The following is a 17,582-nucleotide window of genomic DNA, read 5'->3' on the forward strand; positions in this document are numbered from 1 at the left end:
TACCTGAAAAACGTTTTTACCGTTTTGCGAAGTTCTTGGTCTTAAAATAAAAATTGAACAAAGCTTATTTTTCCAAAATTGGTGTGGCTCTCCTTTTTGAGTCTTGTTCAGTGATTGGTCAATGTGTGCGCAATAAATGTCTTTCATTCCTCTGTGATAGGCCTAGGGCTGTTCTCCCACACTACTACTAATAGAGCACTCTGGGTTTACATTGAGCCCTGTACACTTTTGGGGACTCTTTGGACTCTGTGCTTGGTATAGCCACCTATTGTCCTACCACATAAATAAAGAGACAGCTTCCTACATTCATTAACCCCATTGACATCAGGGTGGGGGCAAAGGCAGGAATGTTCTCAAATCTTTTAATAAATACATACCTGAAGCATGAAGTGGTAGCACAATTATTTGCATTCAGCAGATTTTCCATTGAAATGGCCACAACATTTCCCACTAACAGGTGATTTTACTGATAAAACGATATAGTGTATAAAGTCTGAAAACCAAGTTTCTGCTAATATTTATCATATGGACATCACAAAGTAAATGTTCTGGTTTGTTTTGCATCATACTTTTGAATTACAATTTCTTTTTTGTAATTCCTGATCTATTTTGAAATACTTGTAGTATTGATTTACAAGCTGTTTAAATGTTGTGTGTTAGAAAACACAGCGATTTGTTTCACAATGTTTGTCGGACAGCTCACTTGACAAAAGCCTCTAACTGTAATAAGAGAAGGGAAAGTAAACACCATTTTCTATGATAAGATAAGAAACAATTAGAAAAAAGACAAACTGACATTTGACCTCTGTCCTTGAAAAGACAGCAAACGTGTCCAGATTAAAACAAGATTTAAAGGCGACTTTTGTTGCTCATTTATTTTCTGAATGAACAAAACAGCTGTTCCTTCCATACATACTCTAACCTGCTGTGCGAAAACAATCCAACATGGAGTCAGTCCACATACTCGTATTCCACTAAAGGAGAAGTCACAATGCATTTTGTTACTCAAAAAACTGCTATGCAGCTGTCAGACCTAAACAGTAGATGGCAGCACTATGCAGTATATGAGAATCTACAGGACTACAGACTGCAAACAGATGTTTACAGGACAAGTAACATTTTCCTTTTTTTAATGCACATCTAAACAAATGTGTGTGTTGTGCTACATTGTTGCGTTGTGTGCTTGGTCTTAAAATTACAATAAAAGTTGTACAGCATAGCAATGGATTTTATAAAATTGTCACTAAATGTATTGAACTTTTTTAACTTTCACTTCCCTTTGTTTTCTTTTAAGGTGTGAACATTGGTGAAATTTTAGATAAACGGTACAATGTGTATGGTTACACCGGCCAAGGTGTCTTCAGTAATGTTGTGCGAGCCAGAGATATGGCCAGAGCAAATCAAGAAGTAGCAGTTAAGATCATCAGGAACAATGAACTTATGTAAGTTGATGCTCTTCAGAGATATCACTTTTCATCTAATAGCATCCATATTTGAAGCTTCCTCATCTTTACTTTGACTGTGGTTTGTTCAAAGGTTACCTCATGTTCGAGGCATATGAGCTGCAGATCTCACACTGAGCATTATATTGCCACCTGGTGTTAGGCTCGGATGATTGCATGTTGTTGTTGTCGTCTTGGAAGAAGTCTTTGTCTAGTCACGAGATAGGCGACTCCTCCTTTGGACGACAGTGCGCATGGGCATCGGCTCCATTCTTAAATTGTTTTTTTCTGCCACTGGGTTCGGATGTAACTTTTCCGCTCCGGTTCGACATCTACTTATAATGGTAGTTGGACGCGGAAAAAACTTTACAAACGACTTCCGATATCAACAAACATCGTTTCGACTTCATCTGTTCGATTCCGGTTGTCAACGCGGGCCTTTGGCCTATCCACGCCGTGAGGCCTACAACTCATGGAAAGGACGCCATTCAAAAGATGTCCCGAGAGTGGCGCAAAGTTTCCACTCAGTGACCATCACGAGGTCTGTAACCTGTGCTTATTGCCAGAACACGAAGAGTCAAGCTGTACAGCCTGTGCATCCTTTCGATCAAAAAAGATGATTCTAGATCGGAGGGCCCGTCGACACCACATGCAGAAATCGGCTCAGAACCGGTGGATATCTTCGCCGAAGAAGCTCCGCTCGTTCCAGAAGAAGATTCAGACGATCTCCAAATCGTATCTGGGGCAGACGACTCCGATGGTCAACGCGTGAGTACTACTGCCCCTACCCCATACCCAGCACCGAAATCGAAGTCCAAGGTCAACACTCCGCCTCCAGGACCCAGTCGAGACCGAAAGAACACTTCGAAAGCCCCGCCATCGAGCCCGGCTCCGAAGAAAATACTCAAGCCTTCTGGTAGCTCGATACCGAGCAAACCTCATGTGCCGATCCCACCAGCCCCCGTGGCACCGAAAGAAGCCCCGGTTCCGAAACCGTCGACTTCTACAGACAAAACTATGAAGCCTGCTTCGGACGCCTCGAAGCCTACGAAACAAGCTTCCACTCCGAAGCCAATATCTTTAGTACCAAGACATACAAGGCCTGATTCCGATGCGCTCAAGTTCTCGAAACAGCCTTTGACTCCGAAGACAATACCTTTGGTGCCAAAAACTACGTCAAAGGACCCTATCACAGCTCCTAATGCTAAAGACAAGCAACAACCACGCCCAAACTGAAAAAATCGGCTCTGGCAGCGGTTCTGCAAGGAGAAGACCTTTTCCAACCTGATCCTCTACAAAAGAAGATCTACATTGACCCAAAGACTAGTCATATATCCACTACACCACACAGGAAGAGGAAGTCAGACACAGCACCTACACCTGCAGTGCCTGTCAACAAGAAGGACTCTGCCACATCTCCTGTGCACCCTTCTTCTCCTGTAATTCCTTCTCCTTCATCTCCCCTTCCTCTTAACATTTCACATGCTCCAGAAGTATTTAAAGATCCTGTACGTGCTAGGATTCTAAACCCAAGAATAGAAAAGAAGTACAGGCCTGCTCCTGGGGATTCTGCCTACATTAAAGGACAACTACCCTTAGATTCCCAAGTCGTGTCAAATGCTAGAAAAAGAGCTAACTCGCAGGCATCAGGTGAAGCACCACCCCCTGATAAAGAATCTAAGGTGATAGATGCTTCAGGAAAAAGCATAGCTGCTCAGGCTAGCAATACATGGAGTATAGCTAACACACAAGCCCTCCTTGCAAGATATGACAGGGCTCACTATGATCAGTTAGAAACACTATTACAACATCTACCTGATCAATATAAAGCGCAAGCAAACGACCTTATACAAGAAGGCAAGTTAAATTCAAATGCCTCAATCAAGTGTGCACTTGATGTAGCAGACACTGCATCTAGAGCTATAAACACTAGTGTCCTACCTAGATGTCATTTTGGCTACGCATTTCAGGATTTACGCAGGAAGTGCAAACTACCATCTTAAATCAGCCTTTCAACCAAAAACAACTGTTTGGACCAGAGGTAGACACAACACTTGCAAAATTGAAAAAAGGACACCGATACAGCCACACCTATGGGTGCTCTACAATCCACCCAAGCTAGAGGCTCCTTTCGTGGCTCCTTTCGTCGCTCCTTCTATAGAGGAGGCTCCAAGCAAGCTGGAGCAGACAATTCAGCTTCCTTTAAATCCAATACACAAACATCCTCAGTAAAGGATATTTTAGAGGAGGCTATAGAGGCAACAACAATAAGGGAAGAGGTCGAGTGAATAACAATAATCGAACCTCTTCCACCACAAAAAGTGACTTTTCTCTGCTGCCCCAACAGCATTCCACTCGTGTAGGGGGCAGACTAACACAGTTCCTACCTGTCTGGAATTCCATCACAACAGACAAGTGGGTAAGACAAATTATCCTGTTGCCTCAAACTTACAGCTACCCCATCACATATACCACCCAAGCAGCGTTCAATGTTTACAGAACATCTTACGCTGCTCAAACAAGAAGTTCTATCACTTCTTCAGAAAAACGCAATAGAAATAGTTCCTTTACAACATCAAAGAACAGGGGTCTACTCGCTGTATTTCCTAATACCCAAAAAGGACGGGACACTTAGGACCAATTCTCAACCTCAGGCCCCTCAATCGCTATATACACTCTGATAATTTTCATATGATCATTTTACAACAAGTGCTCCCATTGCTGCAACAAGGTGACTTCCTTACAACACTAGATCTAAAGGACGACTACTTCCACATTCCTATACATCCTTCTCACAGGAAGTATCTAAGGTTTGTACTAGAAGAACAGCATTATCAGTTCAAAGTCCTTCCATTCGGGGTCACAACTGCACCAAGAGTGTTCACAAAGTGCCTAGCAGTAGTAGCAGCACTTCTCGGAAGATAACACATTCATGTCTTCCCATATCTAGACGATTGGCTCATAAAAGCCAAGTCATTCAATCAGTGTGTCCAACACACATATCAGACAATTCAAACATTGCACGACTTAGAGTTCACAATCAACTACACCAAGTCTCATCTGCAGCCCTCTCATGTACATCAATATCTAGGGGCTACAATAAACACTTCTACAGCTCTAGCGTATCCCAGCCCAGCAAGGATATAGAGCATTCAAGCCTTAGTCACAAAATTTCAACATCAACACTCTCCCAGCCAGAGTGTTCATGAGACTAATAGGCATGATGGCATCTTGCATTTTTATTGTACCGTATGCAAGACTGCAAATGCGTCCGTTACAAGAATGTCTAGCACAACAGTGGTACCAGGCTCAAGGACAACTTACAGACCTGGTGTTTGTGGGCAGCCGCACACATCGCTCTCTGCAGTGGTTCAACACCAAAAACTTGACAAAAGGGCGGCCGTTCCTCGAACCTGTTCCACAAATAATACTTACAGCAGATGCATCTCTCACAGGATGGGGAGCCCATCTCTTAAACATACAACTCGAAGGCAATGGACCACTCAACAAAAAGCACTCCATATCAACCACCTGGAGCTGCTAGCAATATTCCTAGCGCCCAAAACTTTCCAAGTACAAAACAATACTGTATTAATCCGGACGGACAGCATGACAGCCATGTACTATATACAAAAAACAGAGGGGATTTACTCTATACAACTGTCCCAGCTTGCACAGAACATTTGGAGATGGGCCATTCCACAAAACATATATCTGTTAGCAGAACGCCTTCCAGGAGTTCGCAATCAGATAGCAGATCTGTTAAGTCGACAGACACAGCAGATTCACGAATGGGAACTACATCCGCAAGATCTTCTACCATTCTTTCACAAGTGGGGTCATCCAGACATAGATCTGTTTGCCACACACGAACGCAAAATGCCCAACCTTCGCCGCCAGGTTTCCACACCCGCTGTCAAAGGGCAACGCGATATGGATGAACTGGTCAGGCAGATTTGCGTACGCTTTTCTGCCACTACCACTAATACCACTAATAATGCACAAGCTACGACAACAGTCGCTCAAACTGATTTTAGTAGCTCCCACATGGGCACGCCAACCGTGGTACACAATACTGCTAGAACTATCCCTAGTTCCACACCAAAAACTACGTCTAACACCATCCATGCGAACGCAGAACCATGGAGAAATCCGACATCCAGATTCAAACAAACTGAATCTGGCGATCTTTCTCCTGAAGTCTTAGAGTTTGGTTACCTTAACCTACCACCAGACTGTATGAATATCATTAAAGAAGCCAGGAGACCTACTACTAGAGCTTGCTATGCTGCTAAATGGAAAAGATTCGCCATTTACTGCAACAATAACCAAATTGATCCCCTAGATGCTTCCATCCAAAATATTATTTGCTATCTTCTACATTTACAAAGATGTAACTTGACATATTCATCTATATGCCTACATCTTGCAGCAATGGCAGCATACTTACAAAATAGACAACATCTGTCTTTATTCAGAGTGCCTGCTATTAAAGCATTTATGGAAGGATTAAAAAGAATCATTCCGCCCAGGTTACCACCCTTTCCAGTGTGGAACCTAAATATTGTTCTTACCAGGCTCATCGGACCCCCTTTTGAACCTTTACACAAATGTGAACTGCAATTCCTCACATGGAAAACAGCTTTTCTTGTAGCTATTACCTCTTAGGAGAGTTAGTGAGATTCAGGCTTTCACTATACAAGAACCATTTTTACAATTACACCATAATAAAGTGGTTCTTAGAACAAATTCTAAATTCCTTCCAAAAGTCATTACCCCGTTCCATTTAAACCAATCTGTAGAGTTACCGGTGTTTTTCCAAAACCCAGACTCTGTGGCAAAAAGAGCTCTACACACCCTAGACGTTAAAAGAGCTCTTCTCTATTACATTGATAGAACCAAAGCATTTCGTAAAACAAAACAATTGTTTGTAGCTTTCTCTCCACCACATAAAGGCAACCCCATCTCTAAAGCGGGAGTTGCCAGGTAGATTGTCAAATGCATTCAAATATGCTATCAAAAAGCAAAGCGTACACTAACAATTCCTCCTAGGGCGCACTCCACACGCAAACTAGGAGCCTCTATGGCTTTCTTAGGGAACATTCCTCTAGAAGACATATGCAAAGCAGCAACATTGTCTACAGCACATACTTTCACCAAACACTACTGTGTTGATGTGCAAGCCAAGCAGCAAGCTGCCGTAGGCCAAGCTGTCCTCAAAACTCTTATTTCAGACTACTGCAACAGATACAGGCGACCACCGCTACGGGAGATACTGCTATATAATCTATGTTCAGTGTGAGATTTGCAGCTCATATGCCTCGAACAGCAAATTCTACTTACCAGTATGCATCTGTTCTTGGCATGTAGAGCTGCAGAGTCTCACACGCCCACCCGCTTCCCCGGGACCTGTATCTGTTCAAGTTCCATCTTAATTAGATATACACACATAGACGTCTCTTTTTTCTTTCTTCTAACTCCATCATTTCCCATCATGGCGAAAAGCAATCTAAAGATGGAGACGATGCCCATGCGCACTGTCGTACAAAGAAGGAGTCACCTATCTTGTGACTAGACAAAGACTTCTTCCAAGACGACCACAACATACAATCATCCGAGCCCAAGAGCTAATGCTCTGTGTGAGACTGCAGCTCTACATGCCAAGAACAGATGCATACTGGTAAGTAGCATTTTCCTTTTACTACACAGTGGTTTGGGTGGTTGCAGTGAATCATTGGTACCCAAATGTACCTTGACTAATGTCTAAATGCATACGAAAACAACTTTTAGAATGTGGAGTGGCAGGGGTCACAACAGGACCGAGATTGATGAGCTGGGAGAGTAGAATATCTGAAAGCCTGATGAGATAAGACTGTGGGGAAGAAAGTGGTCACGCTTGAGGACAACAGTATGAAGTACAGTTGGAGCAAATAAAGCACTGAAGATCTTACTGATTGCTTTGGACGAAAATGTCACCTAATTTAACTAGTGCCGTTCAATAACTGCCTAACTAATTCAAAATTGTATTATTCCTGTTGTTCCTCCTTTTCACTGGTTGCATATGTAGGAAAGGGCCCCTTTTTGTCATGGTCACCCCCACATTTTGCCACTGGTACTGATTTTGTTCGACTGGTATGCACTGGGTCCCTGCTAACCATGTTCCAATGGCAGTCATTTTTCCCTAAAGACAAAGTAAAATGGTCTAATTGTGATACAAGTGCCACACATTTTAGCACCACTGTAATTCTGTAGTAAATGGTACCACTGGTACCTAGAGCATGGGTACTTAAGAATGTCCATAAGGGCTGCAGCATGTTTTATGCCATCCTAAGGGACCCCCACAAAAATTGCATACAGGCTGCCATTGAAGTCTGCTTGACATGGGGCAAACCATGTGTGAAAACACGACATAGCACCCTCACTGTGCGGTGCCATGCTAAAGTCACTGCATATAATATATCTCTCTTGAAGTGGATGAGCCACTCCACTGCAACAGCAGGTACTGGGTGCAGTTGCCTGGTACACCGGTCTGTTGACCCTCTGACCCACTGAGGGAGCAGCACCCCGGGTGGAGGTCTTCGCGCTCGAGGAAGTCAGATCCATCTGCCTGTCAAGACGCCAGGACACCCAGGAGCCACCCTGTACAAATATCGTAGGTGCCGGAGTCCGTTGTAAGCACTAGGGCTTGTTTCCATTCAGTCCGAACACCACCACTGCTAAAACTTACCTACACGTTCAGGGGTTTCCGAGAGTCCAGATATAAAGAGTGGTCTGCTGTGTCTCATTTCCCTCTTCTGCAGAAACACTGAGAACTGTGAGAGCCTCTAACTTACAGACTCACCAGAAAGTAAAACCTCTGCATCCGAACTCCCCAGCCCGGGACTCATGTAAAACGACAGTGTCTCTGTGGCCTTGGGACCATCAGGGGTCCGAGACCCCCTTTGGTTCTGCCGAACTGGTCCTTTTTTCACCCCTTGCAGCATTTTTTTCTTACATGTGCTTTTCCTATTGATTTTAACGGGCAGTGTTCGAGGCTACCGCTATGTAAAGCGTCTCTAGACCTGTGCACCCTAGAGCAGGTAAACTTGAACTCTTGGTTCTTTCTTGGACCTTGGCCCCTACTTACCTTAAGTCCAGGAGAACAATTCTGTTCGAGGCATGTGGGCTGCTGAATTCATATCTATTGCATCGATTGCCGCCTAGTGTTGGGTCCGGATGATTGCACATTGTTGTCCTGGAAGAGTCTTCGAAGTATCACGAGATAGGTGGCTCCTCCCCTGGACTACAGTGCGCATGGGCATCGACTCCATCCCCAGATTATTTTTTTCCGCCATTGGGTTCGGATGCATATTTTGTCACTCAAGTTCGGAACCTATAGAAACTTTTCTTTTGGCCCAAAGGCTTACTATATCGTCGGTATTGTCTTGCGATCGGTGTCCTGTTCTGTTCCAGCGCAGTTCCCGAGTCGGACATCCAGAGGAGTCGCGTGGCTCTTCGGCGCTGAAGGCCCGGTCGACGCTAGAGACCTTATTCGACGAGACATCATGGAACGGAGCCCGTTCAAGAGGTGCCCCGTGTGCAACTCGAAGTATCCTCACATCGACGTCCACCCGGTGTGCAACAAGTGCCTGTCGCCGGATCACGATGAGGCAAGCTTTATGGCTTGTTCTCGTTTCCGCTCCAAGAAGACGATTCGACTTCGGCGCGCCAGGAGGCCCAGCAGACGGCACCTGACCCGGTGAACATTTTCGATACCGAGAAAGAAGAGGCAGACGAGCAGGAAGATCAAGAGCCGATGTCTAATCCGGCAGCGGAGATCGACTCCAACTACCACGCAGATGTAGAAATGCTCTATGCTGAAGAAGTCGTCGACGAGGTAGGAGACGACGATGGGGCCTATGGGGCCATGGAATATAGCTCAAGCGAGGAGCTATGCCCGATGAAACAATTCATACGGCTCAGGTTGAGGGATCGCCGCATGGCCTTACCCAAGATCTTACACTGGGTTCTACAGTCTCGCCTCCGGGCCCGGCTACGGACACTTCTAACGAGCCACAAATGGTAAAATCGAAACCGAAAGGGAAAGCTTCGGTGACTACACAACCGAAAGCACTAGAGGCACCATTGAAACCGAAAGTGTGTGTTGCCTTGGTCGGCTCGAAGTGTTCTGACCTATCGGCGCCGACGCAGTCTAAAAAGGTTATCGACCCGGTGAAGTCGCTCAAGGGTGTCGAGCCGAAGACTGGGACACCGAAAGCACTTGTCAAGGCAGTCGACCCGAAGAAATCGGCACCGAGGGCCGTCGACACAGACAAAGGACTCGGAGCTACAAAAGTTGTCGATCCTGCGCCTCGGCCGGACAAGGCCAAGAGCAATACGACCCTCGAGTCCGCACATGGTGGTGGCTCAAAGGGACCTGTCGAGTCGACGCAGCCATCCGCCTCCTTCTCAAAGCAAGTGTCGGAGTCATTAAAACGCATTAAGGAGAAAGCTGTCGGACCGAAGGATACTTCCACGCCGAAGACTGCCACCAAACCTCAAAAGGCACAGGCGCCAATTCAGTTCACGCTGCCACCGAAAGTGGTGCGAAGGCCTTCGCACCTAAACCGGTCGTCGAGGCGTCCATGAAGATGTCCGCGGGGCCGAAGCCTACACCTAAGGTTGTGAGAACGGAGCATCGACAACCCCTGCTTGAGGAGAAGTCGGAACAATTCATCGACGCCCACACGGGTAAACTTTCTATTTACAAGCGAAAGATTGCCCCGGCACAGCCTATGGAGTCCTACAAAATCCCATTGAAAAAGAAGAAGGATTCCATGGATTCACCCGTTCTTGTAGAACTGATAGCTCCACGTGGACAGGACACTGCTCCTATCTCGCCCACTTACTCAGATGTGGAGGCTGGGGAAGATGACTATGATGAGTACAACTTCCCTGCCGACACTGATCCTGAGGATCAACATGACACATGGGCAGATGCTGCTGACCCAGGGGATCCACAAACAGCCCCAGACACTCAAGTGTGTAACGTGAAAACATCGCCTACTGAGGACTCAGCGGCATTTAATGCGCTTATTGAAAGGGCAGCCAAGAATCATGATGTCCAGCTCCATGCTGACCCTATTGAGGTGGATTTTTTGTTTGACACATTTTCCACCTCTGAGAGGACAGTAAAGACTCTGCCAATGCTAAAGGGTGTCTTAAAACATGCTGGAGAAATTTATAAAGAACCCACGAGGGCCAGGGTTATAAATCCCAGAATTGAGAAGAAGTACAAGCCGGTGCCTGGGGACCCTACATACATCAAGGGCCAGTTGCCGTTGGACTCTCTGGTTGTTTCCAATGCCCGGAAGAGGGCAAACTCACAAACTACTGGTGATGCTCCTCCATCTGACAAAGAATCTAAGGTGCTGGAAGCATCGGGGAAAAGGGTGGCGGCTCAAGCGGCCAATATCTGGCACATTTCAAACACTCAGGCACTCTTAGCCAGATATGACAGGGCACATTACGATACACTTGAGACCCTGTTACAACACTTGCCAGATGAATATAAAGAGGCAGCAGAGATGCTCATACAGGAAGGGAAACTCATCTCAAATGCTTCTATTAAGTGTGCACTGGACGCAGCAGACACCGCGGCCAGGGCCATTAACACCAGTGTGATGTTGCGGCGACAGGCCTGGCTCAGAATCTCCGGGTTCAAGCCAGAGATACAAACCACCATCCTTAATCAGCCTGTAAACCCCGATCCCTTATTTGGACCTGAGGTGGACACCACCCTGGAAAAGATCAAAAAGGACACTGAGACTGCAAAGTCTATGGGGCTCTCCAGTCACAGCAGTTATGGGGTGGTTCTTTTCGTCGCTCAGGCAATAGAGGTGTTTCCAGAGGCCAGCTGTCCCAGCAAACACAGTACAATAAAGGTGGCGGGCAAACCACCTACAACAAACAAAATAGAGGTGGCTATCGCGGAAACAGCGCCAAGGGCAGAGGTCGTGGAAACAACAGCTCCCGATCCTCCGCCGCCAACAAACAGTGACGCCTTGTCACTGCCCCCCGACCATCCAACACCGGTCGGGGGGAGACTCCAACAGTTCCTGCCGGTCTGGAAATCCATCACCACAGACAGGTGGGTCAGAAAGCTTATCTAGTACGGTTATTGTCTCGAGTTAACATCCACTCCACCCAACATACCACCAAAACACCGTCCTATGTCCACAGAGCATTTGCACTTATTGCAGCAGGAGGTACTCGTCATGCTGCAAAAAGGGGCAATCAAGCTCGTGCCGGTGGACGAAAGAGGCACAGGAGTGTACTCCCTGTACTTCTTAATTCCAAAAAAGGACGGGTCCCTCAGGCCCATACTGGACCTCAGACCCCTAAACCAGTACATTCTATCAGAACACTTTCACATGCTAACACTGCAGCAGGTTCTTCCGTTGCTCAATCAGGGAGATTTCCTCGCCACATTAGATTTAAAGGATGCATATTTTCACATTCCGCTACATCCGTCACACAGAAAATACCTCAGATTCACCATTCAGAATCAGCATTACCAATTCAAAGTCCTCCCTTTCGGAGTGACTACAGCGCCCAGGGTGTTCACAAAGTGCCTGGCGAGAGTGGCTGCACACCTCAGGAGACAAAACATTCACGTCTACCCTTATCTGGACGACTGGCTTGTCCAAGCAAAGTCAGCCCAGCGGTGCGCCGCCAACATGTCCCACACCATTCACCTTCTTCACGATCTGGGATTCTCACTGAATTACCCAAAATCACACTTTCAGCCCGCCCATATACGGCAGTATCTGGGCGCGACAATAAACACTCTGGCAGCCACAGCACAGCCAAATTCAGTGAGGATCAACAGCATTCAATTGCTGATACAAAAATTCAGACCGCAACACTCGCTTCCGGCACGAGTGTTCATGCAGTTGATAGGCATGATGGCCTCCTGCATCTTCATAGTCCCGCATGCGAGACTACATATGCGTCCGCTTCAGGAGTGCTTATCAATCAGTGGACTCAGGCTCACGGACAGTTGAAGGACCTAGTGTTGGTAACCGGTCGTGCATACAACTCTCTGCATTGGTGGAATCCACACAACCTTTGCAAGGGACGACCGTTCCAGGAGCCTGTGCCACAAATCATCCTAACAACGGACACATCTCTCCAGGGATGGGGAGCTCATGTACTCCACTACACGGTGCAGGGACTATGGACAACGCAGCAGAAGAAGATGCACATCAACCTCCTAGAGCTGATGGCAATCTTCATGGCGATAAAGGCATTCAAGGTACATCTGTGCAACAAGGTCGTGTTGATCCAGACGGACAACATGACGGCAATGTACTACATTCAGAAGCAGGGAGGTACACACTCTCCACAGTTGTCTCATCTGTCTCAGAGCATGTGGAAGTGGGCCATTCAAAGGAACATCTTCCTCATGGCGGAGCACCTCCCAGGCAAGGACAATCAGATGGCAGACATGCTCAGCAGGTACAGCCACCAAATGCACGAGTGGGAGGTACATCCATCAGTACTCCACACGTACTTCCAGCAGTGGGGTCATCCAGAGATAGACCTGTTCGCCACAAAGGAAAACGCCAAATGCCAAAGCTTTGCCGCCAGGTTCCCGCACCCACAGTCGCAGGGCAATGCGATATGGATGAACTGGTCAGGCAAATTTGCGTACGCTTTTCCCCCAGCACCTCTAATACCGCTGGTGGCACGCGAGCTGAAGCAACACTCGATGACGCTCATCCTGGTTGCTCCAACGTGGGCACGCCAACCATAGTACACCACGTTTCTAGAACTTTCCGTGGTACCGCATCAAAGGCTGCGCCTCACTCCCAGGCTTTTGACGCAGAGCCATGGCGACATTCAGCACCCAGATCCGCAACAGCTCAACCTGGCGATCTGGCTCCTGAGGTCTTAGAATTTGGCTACCTTAACTTGCCTCCCGACTTCATGGATATCATACGGGAGGCGAGGAAGCCCACCACCAGAGCATGCTATGCAGAAAAATGGAAGCGGTTTGTCATTTACTGTGCAGAACACAACATCATCCCGCTGGATGCATCTACTCACAACATCTTTTGTTATTTGTTCCATCTTTACAAATGCAATCTAGCATATGCTTCCATTCGGATACATTTATCCGCCATAGCGGCTTATCTCCAAAACAGGCAGCATCTCTCACTTTTCAGAGTGCCTGCCATTAAAGCCTTTCTAGAAGGACTCAAACGAGTCATTCCTCCCAGTACCCCACCAGCTCCTGAATGGAACCTTAATGTGGTCCTCACCAGACTGATGGGTCCACCTTTTGAGCCTCTACATTCATGGGAGATTCAGTTCTTAACATGGAAAGTGGCTTTCCTGATAGCAATTACGTCACTGCGACGAGTTAGTGAACTCCAGGCACTAACTATCCAAGAGCCATTTATACAAATTCACTCCAACCGGGTGGTGCTGCGCACTAACTCTAAATTTCTTCCAAAGGTGGTTTCACAGTTCCATATCAATCAGACTATTGAACTGCCTGTGTTCTTCCAAAATCCTGAGTCGGTAGCAGAAAGAATGCTCCATACTCTTGATGCCAAAAGAGCCTTAATGTATTACGTTGATAGGACCAAAGATTTTAGGAAGACGAAACAACTCTTTGTTGCCTTTTCAGTTCAACACAAAGGCAACCCCATTTCCAAAGGAAGTATAGCCAGGTGGATCGTTAAGTGTATTCAAATTTGCTATCAGAAAGCAAAGCGCACTTTAACGATCCCCCCCAAGGGCCCACTCCACCCGCAAGTTGGGGGCCTCCATGGCTTTCCTTGGCAATATTCCTTTAGAAGACATTTGTAGAGCAGCCACATGGTCTACACCACACACATTTACAAAACACTACTGTGTAGATGTGCACTCCAAGCAGCAGGCAGCTGTAGGGCAGGCTGTTCTAAAAACACTTTTTCAAACTGCTGCAGCTGGCACAGGCAGCCGCCGCTAATGGAGGGACTGCTATGTATTCTATGCAATAGATATGAATTCAGCAGCCCACATGCCTCGAACCGAATATGCTACTTACCAGTATGCATCTGTTCTTGGCATGTAGGGCTGCTGACATTCATATCGCCCACCCTCCTCCCCGGCGCCTGTAGCGGCTGCAGCACTTACAATTACTCTTAGCATGGTCATCACTCTCAGCGTTACACTCCATCTTTGCCACAATGGCTAAAAACAATCTGGGGATGGAGTCGATGCCCATGCGCACTGTAGTCCAGGGGAGGAGCCACCTATCTTGTGATACTTCGAAGACTCTTCCAGGACAACAATGTGCAATCATCCGGACCCAACACTAGGCGGCAATCTATGCAATAGATATGAATGTCAGCAGCCCTACATGCCAAGAACAGATGCATACTGGTAAGTAGCATATTCGTTAACTCTTTGAGTGTACCTATGCAGTGTATGTTTCTCCCAAAGGATAACAATACTGCTTATGAGGCTCATGCCTCTAACCTGACTACTGTTTTTACTGTAAAATTTGATAACGTTGAAAGTGTTTACCTGATTCCGATAATCACAGTGTCTAAAATTATATTAATTTCTTTTTTTTCTAAATTGATCTCTCGTTTCCTCTTGAATGTGATTTTCATTTATTGACTCTGGTTATGCAACAAATGTTTAACACTACCCTCAGATAAGCCTAAACTGCTCTCCTACTCTACTATAAAAGAGAGCATTTGGGATTATTAATTTAAGCCCTGTAAGACAAAAAGGGTCGTCTGGACTTTCTACATAGTATACCTCAATTTGTTACACAACATAAAAAGCCAGCTTCCTACAGCAGAAACCTGTTCAATATGGAGGATTGGAAAATAACTTCTACAAAATATCCAGTGGCCTTTTTGGTGCCAGTGGAGCCACAGTTTGTGTTGTGCAAGGCATACCCAAGCCCATGAATAACATGACTCTGCCTTTTGTTTAAAAACTAAATGTTAACGAGATACAGGGAGCTTCTTCTAGTGAACACAGTTTTGGGCATCTACTCTGTTTGCTGATACAACTTCTTTCCAATGGAGTTGTGTACATTTGGCCTTTTCAGTTTTATTGGCTACAAAAGCCACCTTCTTAAACTTTTAGAATCAGACTGGATATTGTTGTTTATGGAAACGTTTATGAGGCGGTTGCTCAGATATGTTGGGATCCAAGAAGCATGGAACAAAGTTCTTATAATTTCCAGGTCCTGTCACCCGTAGCATTAGTCACTGTTCCTGTCTAATGGGAAAATGCATTGGAAACCTGACTTAACCTTAATTTATACACATTTTAATATGCTAATCAATTAAAAAATATTACATTTTCAACTTGGATTTTTAGACTTTTGTTTTTATTCCACTTCTAGATTCCTTATGAAACTATCATGACCGCTCAATTCCTCTTGTAGCACACACTTGATTGTCCCAGGATTATCACCAATTGTGCACTTGTTTCCCCATAGATCCCCTATGGTCTGCACTTTGAAACCAACTATTGTCTTTAAGCTTCATAGAACCTAGGTATAATTAGTGTAAGACTCATAAATGTGATAACAGTAGACTATCATCAAAGTAAATGAAATGAATTGGTGCATTTTAACACTTGTTTTGGTTATCAAACTAATGTGGCCTGGCTCACATTTTGGTATTTGACACAACACCTTTAAGAATTCAAGAAGCTGCTAGACTTCCAATCTTGTAGTGACATGAAACTAAGGCAGTTAGGGCCAGATGTAGGAAGGCAAATACCGGTCGGTAACGGCCGATTTCGGCCTTTACCGACCGGTATTTGGAGTTTGGGATGTAGGGGCATGTTAAAATACAGATTCGGTAATTTTACCGAATCGGTAAAATTCCGAATCTGTATTTTGACATGTAGGTAGCACTGTAATCAGTGCTACAGGGGTTTAAGAATTCGTTATTTACCACCAACTAGAAGTTGGTGGTAAATAATGAAAACCCTTTAAAAAGCATTTTTTTCTTTTTAAACAGTGCCATGTTGCAGACATACATGCCCTAAGGGCATGTATGTCTGCAACATGTGCACCCATGCACAATTGAGGGGTGCAACAGGGTGTCAAATTGACACCCTGCCACCCTTCAATGTTTCCTCCATTTACCGAATCGGTATTTACCGATTCGGTAATTGACATTCATTCCTATGGGCCTCCTGAATGGCAATTACCGAATCGGTAAATACCGATTCGGTAATTACCGAATCATACCGATTCGGTAATTAAATCGGTAAAATTACCTACATCCCGATTGCCAGTTCTTAAATACAGAATCGGTATGATTCGGTATTTAAGAATCGGTAATCTGGGATTACCTACATCCCGCCCTTAGTTCTTTATGGATTTACTATAGAAGGATCCTCAAACAGTGCAGACTTTTATAGGATGGAAAACTACCAATGTTTTTGGCTTTGTTCAACGTTTTCTAAGGTTAACTTACATTTTCCACCAGAAACAGAAGTGTTATTTCCTGACTTTATTCCTGTCATGCTTTTCTCCATGTTGGCTCACTTTGGTAAATTTCCTACAACAAACACGTGTGTATTGTCTTCTCGATTCCCACTCCATGATGAGGGGAGAAAATCTATATCTGGCAAAATGTAGGTAGCTCGGACAGAGAGAATGTATGCCTCAGGGTGAAGCAGGTACTTTTGATATTTGATGTCAAGTAAGTCAGGAACTTGCCATTGGCTTCTGACGCCTCATCTTGTTCAGGTATTTGTCAAAGACAGGGGCATCTGAGAGAACTACACTCTGATCTCTGTAGCGAGATGCCAACCTTTAGTGAGGAGGTGCGATCCTGCAGGAGTATCTTACAAGTCTCCCACCTTCTCCAGAACCTCAATTCGCTCATCCCATTAGCAAAGGATGATTCATTACAACCCAGAGTTCAAGAGGGTTCACCTCCTTCCAGAATGCCTCCTACTCTAATTTCAACAATGTTAGTACAATTCCAGCGCCTCACTAAATTTGAACAAAGAAAGAAAAGTACTAGCTTTCACAACTTACCAACGCGGGAAAAGAAACACCACTCTTCCTTTGAGGGAAAGAGAGTCTCCTAGTAAGGTCCAGGGAGCTTACTCCTTGAAGAGATA

General features: G+C 45.5%; 1 protein-coding gene across 3 annotated transcripts in view; it reads left to right on the forward strand.

Moving 5' to 3' along the window:
- Positions 1–17,582, forward strand: part of PRP4K (pre-mRNA processing factor kinase PRP4K) — a 483,201-nt gene that overhangs the window by 272,262 nt on the left and 193,357 nt on the right. For all 3 annotated transcript variants that reach the window (XR_013610604.1, XR_013610605.1, XM_078688044.1), the window contains exon 9: positions 1,295–1,442. Coding sequence is in view for 1 of the 3 variants with exons in the window: in XM_078688044.1 (XP_078544170.1) it covers positions 1,295–1,442 (148 nt within the window). In the remaining 2 variants the exon portion in view is untranslated. The remainder of the gene's footprint in view (positions 1–1,294; positions 1,443–17,582) is intronic.

Source organism: Lissotriton helveticus, chromosome 4_1 (genome assembly GCF_964261635.1).
Source record: "Lissotriton helveticus chromosome 4_1, aLisHel1.1, whole genome shotgun sequence".
Lineage (NCBI taxonomy): Eukaryota > Metazoa > Chordata > Amphibia > Caudata > Salamandridae > Lissotriton > Lissotriton helveticus.